The sequence below is a fragment of the Panicum hallii genome, chromosome 4, assembly GCF_002211085.1.
Source record: "Panicum hallii strain FIL2 chromosome 4, PHallii_v3.1, whole genome shotgun sequence".
Classification (NCBI taxonomy): domain Eukaryota; kingdom Viridiplantae; phylum Streptophyta; class Magnoliopsida; order Poales; family Poaceae; genus Panicum; species Panicum hallii.
Genome location: NC_038045.1, coordinates 18,259,295 through 18,269,057, shown reverse-complemented (window position 1 = coordinate 18,269,057; position 9,763 = coordinate 18,259,295). Strand labels below are relative to the sequence as shown.

The following is a 9,763-nucleotide window of genomic DNA, read 5'->3' as shown; positions in this document are numbered from 1 at the left end:
CGAGCTCGGGGGCGACGCGTGGAGGCCAGGAGAGGCAGGGGGGCCTCGGGCGGCGCGGCATGGCGACCAGCGGCGGCGCTGCTGTGCGGCAGAGGGAGAACAGAGGAAGAAGAAAGGGGGGGGGGGCGCTAGGGGCTGATTTGCAGTTTCAAAAACTCTAGGGACCTCACTGTAATGCAAAATTTCCCACCATTCTAAAGCTCAAATGAGAAAATAGTCAAAATAAAAGTTGTAGAACTTTTCAAACCCTACAACTTTTATTTAGGGTTCAAATTAAAAAACTCAAAGGATAGAGTTTTATTTTAAAACTTTGGACTTAATTCAAACTTTTTAAAGTTTTTGTCCTTATTAGGGTAAATTTCATGTATTTTTGGACTTAATTGCAAGTTTCATGTAATGTAATGATGACTAACACTTTTACACTTTAACACTTAGTAAGAATTGGAGATTACATTTGCAATTCACATATTTTGCATAAAAGGACTCATATTTTTGAAAGATTACACCTAGGTCCTTATTCCCACACATTCACTCAATTTCACACAATTCAATACATACATTATACATTCTTTCCTAGTGTGTTACAATTTTGACACCTAGGGTATCACAGAATTCCACTATGATGGACAAAATCTTGATACAAGTAGTAAATATGGCATAGATGTTATATTAAACTTTGTTGCACTTTAAATGTATATATTTTTATATATATATGTATGTTACATTTTGTATGTATATGTATATATCAATGTTTCACTTTGTTGCACTTTAGTGGTGAATCCCACTAAATGAATTTATATATATATAGGAATGCAGTACTATTGAAGAATAAGTAATTTTGAATATGAAAATATAACTGAAATAAAAAAGAAATGAATGAAGAGGAATACAGGAAAAATAAACAAAGGAACCTTTTATCTCCATTGGTAACACCAATCGGGACTAAAGGGGACCCCTGCCTCGCTGGGGCGGGGAGCCCCTTTAGTCCCGGTTGCTTGACCCGAGACTAAAGGCCCGGGCCCTAGTCCCGGATTGGCGGTCCCGATTGGAAAACCGGGACAACAGAGGCTTTTCAACCAGGACTATAGAGCCTTTATGTACCAGTGTTTATAATTAGGTCATATTTAGTCCTTCTAATTGGTTAGCCCTCAGGATCAAAAACACCCCCTTAGTTACATTCCACCACGCGGCTCGTCCGTCAATGGCGACTGGGACCCAGCCGCAGCACCACCTCACCATATTGCTTTGATCCGTCACCGTAGATTGTGATTGCTTGCACTAACACGCTTAGCAGCCAGCACATGCTCGACAAAATGATCAGTTGTTGTTTAACGTGTGTTTCTTTTATAGTGCAATCTAAAGTCCAGCAACACTGGATATAAAGAGGTTGTCGAGTGCACACTCTTTTATACTACAATCTAAAGTCCAGCAACACTGGATATAAAGAGGTTGTCGAGTGCGCACTACATACTTAACCAAGTGATGACGGTTTACGGCACACTACTCATGGGTGTTTGGTTCCTAGCCACATTTTGCCACTCCTAACCTTAGGCAAGTTTGACCAAGTTGGTAGGTGTTTGGTTGGTTACCAAGCTTAGGATTCTTTTGGGCCCTATATGTCATAGAAACTAAAAGTGTGGCAAGATTCCCTTAGGCAAGAAAAAGTGTGGTTCCAAATTCTTTGTCACACTTGCCTAACCTTAAGTGTGGCAAAGTGTGGCTAGCAATCAAACAAAAATGTGCAGGTTAATATAACATGAGGTTGTGTATTTTGCTTTTTTTACATGTTTAAGTAAGTTATATCTTTACTTTCTTAGGAGATAATCGTTCATTAATCTACTGAATGCTTTAGTCTAAGACTCTGGATAAAGAAGGAAGTTATTGGTCGAGGGTAAAGTAGTAATCGATAGTGTAGACATGGTATCTAGGCTAAAGGTTACAATTTTTTTACCGTGTACCCAATGGATTGTAGAGGTAGGTGGTATGTGATGACAATTATATCCATTCTTTATAATCCTCCACGTTCGGATACGTTGTAGAGCTGCAGGCCACAACCACCTAGCAGACTAGGTATAAGCAAGTGGCTGAAGTAAGAAGTAGAGGATGAATCTATCTTATCCCAAGATTCTTAACTATAATAAATTCTCTCTACCCTTTCCTACCTAATTCTTGTTGTCCATGGATGATCCCATTTCTTAGATAGTGCACTCACGTTCCCTCAGATTCGTTATGTTAGAATATTCCTAGATGAAAGCTATTTCAGTATCGGTACACTTGCGGATTCATCTGTGATCATTGAAAGTACCAACAAGCTTTCTAGAGATGTTGCCGGGGAGCGGTAGCTATATCATCTTAGGACCTTATTCGTCTTCGTGTCTTTTTATTTTCTTTCTTTCTTTCTTCCCTATACCCCCTCTATTATGGAGCAGCCATCTATCCAAAAACTCTCTGCCCTAAAGGGTGAATTCCATGATCCACCACATTCTTCAAAACCAATTCTCACATCCATCTGTGAACTCTATCGCCATGGTTCGGGAGCAATCCTTCTTTGGATGTGATAACGAAAATCCGTATGATCACTTTCGAGAGTTTGAGCAAATGGGCTCGTGTTTGATGATTTCAGGTATGACATAAGAAACTATGAAGTTAAAAGTTGTTCCGCTTCTATCTTACAGAAGGGGTGAAATGATCGTACACACATACCGTGGGGAAATATGAATGGTGTGATTTGGATAACCTTAGAGATAGGTTTTGTCTTGCGTTTTTTCCCATATCCCCTATCGTTGCCTTATGAAGGAAAATTCTCAACTTACAGCAAGATGAGAGGGAATCTATTGGTGTAGCATGGGCCAATTTCTCAACATTAATCCATTCCGACTCATACTCCTCTATATCTAACCATATATCTTTGCAACACTTCACTCTAGGTCTTAGCAAGGAGTCTGCCATGTATCTCGGCATCACTACTAGAGGGTCTTTCAGACACAACCCTCGTTGCTTGCCCTCCCGCCCACAGACCATCACCACCAGTCCGACGGCTACCCCCGGTATTCCTTTAGATTCCGAAACCACGTATCCCTTCTTAGCTCGAAACCTAAACCTAAACCCAAACCTTAACTAATGGGGGTTTTGCTAAAGCTGTCATTGTTGGAGAAGAGGAGGCCATCAGGAGAAGATGAGAAGATCGTCGAAGTAAGAATCGATTTGTTACTCCTTCGATTCCAGGAGAGCTACCTCGTTTTGTACGCTCACTCAAAGGTATCCTTCTTTCAGCAAAGCAATGTTTGAGGCATTTGAAGATAGAATTTGCTCTAATTATTCTACGAGCAAAAGCTATTCATAAACCCCTCCTTTCCCAATGGCTAGAAGCCTTATTGTAATATTTTTCATCTTTTTTGTTTTTTCTTTGTTTCCTGTAAAACTAGTGGCTGTACCCCTTTTGTTTGCTTGGGTTTTAATAATATATAATCAGTAGTCGAACTCCTTTCCTGTTTTATAAAAGATATACCTTTTACGCTTATTTAATTATTTCACGGTGGAGAAGACAGAATCTCAAGTGTCAAGAGACGACGTACTTCGATCCCAGCGGATCACCCTCCCCCGCGTGTCCCCTGATGACGCGCGATGCAGCGTGGCGTGCTGCGGGAAATCGTCCCGGCAGGTGCGAGTCGATTTCATCAAGTCGCCCCTCAACATCAGCAGCTCACTTCTTAACTAACGCACGCACTGCCGCTTGCTCCGCCCCCAAGAGATCTCGCCCTCTCCGCTCCGCTGCGGCTGGGAAGAAATGGAGGTACTCTGCATCGGGACGGCGGATACCAAGCTGGAGGAGCTGCTCTTCCTCGCCGCCAGACTCCGCTCTGCCCTTGCCGCCACTGGCTCTGACCCCAAGGTATATCCGTGCACAGCCTTTGCGTTGCCTTTTCCTCCTCCGGTCCCCCTGCAGCATTTAGGAGTATGAGAGGGTTAAAAATTGGCTGCGGCCAGTGTTACTCCTAACATTGCCCCCATTTCCTGAAATAGTGTAGTTTTACAATTCTCGACGGCCACAGTATGAAATTAAACGGGATGGTAGCCATTCTTTTCAGTCGGTCCTCTGCCTGATGGGGCATTATCTGGGATTCACGGATGGAGTTGGTCAAATAGTATGCTTGCAACTTGCAAAAGTAGTAATATGCCTCTTATTCTATTCTGCAAGGTGTAGTTTGTAGTGTTGAGTTTTGGTGTAAAAGGGTGAAACAGCTCCCAACAAGAAGGTGCTAATTGAGGTACCTCCATAAGGAAATGCAATATTGTTGGCATTTGTAGCATCTTATTCTAGTGAAGGAATTCTCTACTGAAAGTGACCATGCTTGATAGAGCTATATTATTGTTTATTGGTTCTTTGGTTTCATTAGACTCGGATGGTATTGCAGGTTCAAGTGAGCATAGTGGATGTCTCCACAACTGAAAAGACAACAGCACATGATCTTAAAGACGTCACGTTTATCCCGAGAAATACAGTTCTTTCATGTCTTATGGATGTTGACCAACATAATCTTCCAGATGACAGAGGCGAAGCTATATCACTTGTGTCAAAGGCTCTTCAGAGCTTTCTGAAAAAAAGATATGACAGTGGTACCCTGGTGGGTGCTGTTGGTTTAGGAGGCAGTGGAGGAACAGCACTAATTGCTTCTGCTCTGAGATCATTGCCACTTGGAGTGCCTAAGCTTATTGTATCTACTGTTGCTAGTGGTCACACCACGCCTTATGTTGGAACATCTGACTTGGTATTGTTTCCTTCAGTTGTTGATATATGCGGAATAAACAGTGTCAGCCGTGTTATATTGTCCAATGCTGCTGCAGCTTTTGCTGGGATGGTACATGGAATCTTATTGGCATCCAATGAGTCTGATGAAACTGCAACGAAGCCAACTATTGGTATTACTATGTTTGGCGTTACAACACCATGCGTAAATGCGGTCAAGGATAGACTGAACAAAGAAGGGTATGAGACACTTGTATTCCATGCCACTGGTGTAGGAGGCAAAGCAATGGAAGAACTAGTTAGGGGTGGTTTCATACAGGTAATGCTTTCTTGACTCTTTACAGTTTGTCTCCATGCAATGGTAGTTCTATTCTGTTTTTTCTGCCCAGTACTCATATCAATCTTGTTAGGATAGGATTGCTATTTATTTTAGTTCATCTCCAATCTGTGTTTTGTAATGTCTGAACTTTCCTGGTGAACATAGTGCCTCAGATTCAGCTATTCATTTATCTTTTTCATGTTTGTGGACTTTCTCATATTACTTCTTTTTGAATGCATATAGGGTGTATTGGATGCAACGACAACAGAAGTTGCAGACTATATTGTAGGCGGTGTCATGGCTTGTGATGAATCCAGGTTTGATGCAATTATAGATAATAAGATCCCTCTTGTTCTTAGTGTTGGAGCCTTGGATATGGTTAACTTTGGATCTCGAGATACAATTCCTCCTGCTTTTGCAGACAGAAAGATCCATGTTCACAATGAGCAGGTTAGTATATCAATACCTCTCAATTGCTTACAGTCAATTTTTTATTAGCCCTGATCCCGAATATGAGTCCATTTACGTTTTTCGTAAGTCGAACATTTTTAGCATTGACCATCAATAGCTAAACAATCATTTGGATTGACAACATAATGATGATGTCACTGGATTTATCATGAAAATATTTTCATAATTTATAACTCTTTTCTATTTGGAATAATATACTTTTTAAAATATGACTAGTCAAAGTATCTTATTGTAGACTGTGTCAATGTCCTAATGGACTTCCATCTGGGGATCAGTGGAAGCATCTTTGAACTTCCCCCCATAAATTTCCATGCATGGTGCTTTGCCACCACAGGAGTTTCTTTATGGATTTGGCTATGCAGAATGATGTTAGATAAACCATAAGGGTGTTCTTCTTACAAATGCATGCCGATTGTCTTATTGGCTCTCCTAGCTAGGTGCAATTTCTTAAGGAGTAAAATCTAAAACTTACAAGCACTGCCTAGAGCAACTGTTAAAACATAAACATCGCATGACTGGCTACAAGATCTATGCACATGAACTTGCCTTTGCACTTCTATATTCAGTTATTTCCAAGAACTTTGTACATGTTCTATTTCTCATACCATCACTAACAACCGTGTAACTATTGAAGGTTTCATTGATGCGGACGACTGTGGAAGAGAACAAGAAATTTGCTAAGTTCATTGCTGATAAGATAAACAAATCTTCATCCAAAGTTACTGTTTGCCTTCCCCAGAAGGGCATATCTGCAATAGATGCTCCAGGAATGCCATTCTATGATCCAGAAGCTACGTCGACACTATTGGGTGAATTAAACACCCTTATACAGAGAAATGACATCCGAGAGGTTACACCACATTTCATAATTATCAATGCCAATGAATCTTTAGGGTGCCTATAGATGAACTGAGTTTGTTGGCTTTTGGACAGGTGAAGCTGCTTCCTTATCACATAAATGATCCTGAATTTGCAAATGCATTGGTAGATGCATTCTTGGGTATGGATGTAAAAGCCTCTAGTAAGGCCCAACCTCAGCAAGATGGGAAGAAAAAAAAATCCAGTTCAGGACAGAAAAGTTCAGATAAATCCATTATATGGAGACCTCCTGTGGATTTTCCAGATGCAAATCCAGGTTAGCTATGATTTAATCCCCAGAGGATTCTGATTCTATTTGCACCTCATATGCCCTCACTGTGAATATGACTGTCACTTAAAACTTGTTTCAGGGTTACAATAGTATGCTATCAAGTGCATGGACAAATATGCACTCATTAATTGGTGTGAACCAATGAAATCACTAGCAAAACGTAGAAACCACACAGTAACCCTAGTACACAATACTATAATAGGCATCTTCATACATTCATAAGTTTCTTATAATACCAGTAACCAACTATGGCGGAATAGATAATCGCTAGATTCCTTTTGTGGCCTTGTCATGTTTCGTAAAACTAGGATGTCTAATGGATAGATTTCTGTGCGGACAGAAACACTGCAGAAGACCAGGTCGATACTAAATAAACTAAAACAATACATCACTGAGGGTATTCCAGTTATCGGAGCTGGTGCTGGCACAGGCATATCTGCAAAGTTTGAAGAAGCTGGTGGGGTTGATCTTATAGTGGTGTACAACTCTGGACGGTTTCGAATGGCTGGAAGGGGCTCACTGGCGGGGCTCTTGCCATTTGCTGATGCAAATGCCATTGTACTTGAGATGGCCAATGAAGTGTTGCCTGTAAGTAGTTTAGAACCCAACTGTTCCTATGTTTGTCAACTTTATTGTGGCCAACTATTGATATATGATCTAAATTTAGGTGGTTAAAGGAGTTCCAGTTCTTGCTGGGGTTTGTGCTACTGATCCGTTCCGTAGAATGGAATACTTTCTTAAGCAACTAGAAAACATTGGATTTTGTGGTGTACAAAACTTCCCAACAGTTGGTCTGTTTGATGGGAATTTTAGACAGAACTTGGAGGAAACTGGAATGGGCTACAGGTATAAGTTCATCACGTCCTAAATTTGGGAACTGCATCCTCTCCATGCTTTACTAATATTATCATGAGTTATCGTCTGAGCACCTCTTTGAATTTTCACATAAGGAAAGGACACAATTATTATATGTTGTATTAACTTGATCTTATTCTTTGTTAGTCTGGAAGTGGAGATGATCTCAAGGGCACATAACATGGGTTTCCTTACTACACCATATGCTTTCAATCCAGAAGAAGCTGCTGCCATGGCCAAGGTAGGAGCTCATATCATAGTGGCACATATGGGTCTGACAACTGCAGGGTCTATCGGGGCAAAGACAGCTGTCGCATTAGATGACAGTGCTGTACGTGTTCAGGCCATTGCAGATGCAGCACTTAGGATTAATCCTGATATAATTGTTCTCTGTCACGGAGGTACACTTACTATTTTCTGGAGGCCTCTTGCTATATATTGTTCTTGGTGCTCCTTTGTGATGCTTTTCGTTGTGCAAATAACTAACTCGCATGCACGATTTCTTAGGTCCAATTTCTGGCCCACAAGAAGCAGAGTTCATCTTAAAGAATACTAACAGGGTCCATGGATTCTATGGTGCATCAAGTATGGAAAGACTGCCAGTGGAGCAAGCTGTCACAAACACTATGAGGCAATACAAACGAATTTCCTTAAAATGAAAATTGTCGTTTACAGGTGTGATTTACAGGAATGACCATGACTGTTGTTGATCTTTCGGAACACTCCGCAGATGTTTCTGTCATTCAACCTGCCTTGCTATGTTGGCTTCTCTGAAAGCTCGGCTTTTGTAACTATGTTGTATTATGTAAATTATTTCCAATGTACCTTTCTTGTTGCAACTTGACCATGAAGGATAATGAATATTCCTTTGCCTAAGCTGTATAGCTGTTCGTTCTTAGAGGACACGCTATGTAAAAATTATAAAAGAATGATGCCAACAAAAAAAAGAATTGCATCTTCAGGTTCTTGGTTCTTTTATTTGACGAATATAAATTTCATAAATAATGCTTTTTTTCTTATGAGCATCGACAAGAATGGAATGGTTACATGCCATTTTTATCAGGATTTTTCTGAAGGATTCTTCATTACATAAGAATGATTGTCATGTCTCATCTCGTTTCTCATTTTAATATTCATAAGGAGATAAAAAGAACTGCTACTGTATTTTCTATCAAATATATGGTTTGGTTCATGCACATGGAAATAAAAAGAAAATAAAGTTATGTATCAATAAACACTGCCTTTGCCGGTCCCAAGCCCGCAATGAGAAAATATGGAGGGTTGTGTTAGGTCTGACGAACTAGCGTAAAAAAAAGCAGCCACTCAAATGGAAATGAAACCTATAAGAAATTCGTTGGGGCGTAACCCTCTTAGCGACACGCTACATCGGAACCCGGGTGTGGTGTTAAATGGGCAAGGGCCGGGTTGTCATCCCCTCAGGGGCGCGTCGTATCGTGATCCGGGTACGATGATAAGTGAGCAAGGGTCGGGTCATCGCAGCCTCTGTGGCGCGCTACATCTGCGCCCGGGTGTAGTGAAAAATGAGCAAGGGTCTTCGCATTTCTCTCGACAGGTACGAAGGGTAAGGAAGCTAGCCGAGCCAATTAGGATTCGTCTAGGTAGTTGGAACGTAGGGTCTCTAACAAGTAAGTTAAGGGAAATAGTCGATGTAGCAATTAGGAGGCGTGTAAATATTCTATGCGTGCAGGAGACTAAATGGAAGGGCCAGAAGGCGAAGGAGGTGGAGGGTTCTGGCTTCAAGCTCTGGTACACGGGGATAACTTTGGGTAGGAATGGTGTAGACATCTTGATCGATAAGAGCCTTAAGGATAGAGTTGTAGATGTTAGGAGACAAGGCGACCAGATTATCCTAGTGCGGTTGGTCATTGGAGATTTGGTTCTGAATGTGATAAGTGCCTATGCCCCTCAGGTAGGTCTTAGTGAGAGTTCCAAGAGTCAGTTTTGGGAAGACCTTGATAGCATGGTTAGTACTGCGTCTATCAGTGAGAAGCTCTTCATAGGAGGAGACCTCAATGGTCATGTGGGAGCGACTAATGTCGGATATGAGCGAGTACACGGGGGTTTCGGATATGGCCTACGACCTGCTGTTAGCGAATACCTTATTTAGAAAGAGGGAATCCCATCCAGTGACTTTCCATAGTGGACAATACTCGAGCCAAATCGACTTTATCCTTGCTAGGAGAGAGGATAGACGTGCATG

The 9,763-nt window shown here is 41.3% G+C and overlaps 1 protein-coding gene across 3 annotated transcripts; it reads left to right on the top strand.

The window, feature by feature from the left end:
- The first annotated feature begins 3,520 nt into the window (after positions 1-3,520).
- LOC112891048 (UPF0261 protein RA0729) lies at positions 3,521-8,418 on the top strand. 3 transcript variants are annotated; one of them, XM_025957947.1, is made up of 11 exons: positions 3,521-3,661; positions 3,750-3,892; positions 4,416-5,066; positions 5,310-5,516; positions 6,172-6,387; positions 6,471-6,672; positions 7,028-7,275; positions 7,355-7,533; positions 7,690-7,783; positions 7,886-7,943; positions 8,050-8,418. In XM_025957947.1, the coding sequence occupies exons 1-11, from the start codon at positions 3,625-3,627 to the stop codon at positions 8,199-8,201; spliced, it is 2,187 nt and encodes a 728-aa protein (XP_025813732.1). In that variant the 5' UTR covers positions 3,521-3,624; the 3' UTR covers positions 8,202-8,418. The 3 variants fall into 3 exon arrangements, with proteins under 3 accessions (XP_025813732.1, XP_025813730.1, XP_025813733.1); XM_025957945.1 differs by having other exon boundaries at positions 7,690-7,943; XM_025957948.1 differs by lacking the exons at positions 3,521-3,661; positions 3,750-3,892 and adding an exon at positions 4,248-4,268 and having other exon boundaries at positions 7,690-7,943.
- The last annotated feature ends 1,345 nt before the right edge of the window (positions 8,419-9,763 follow it).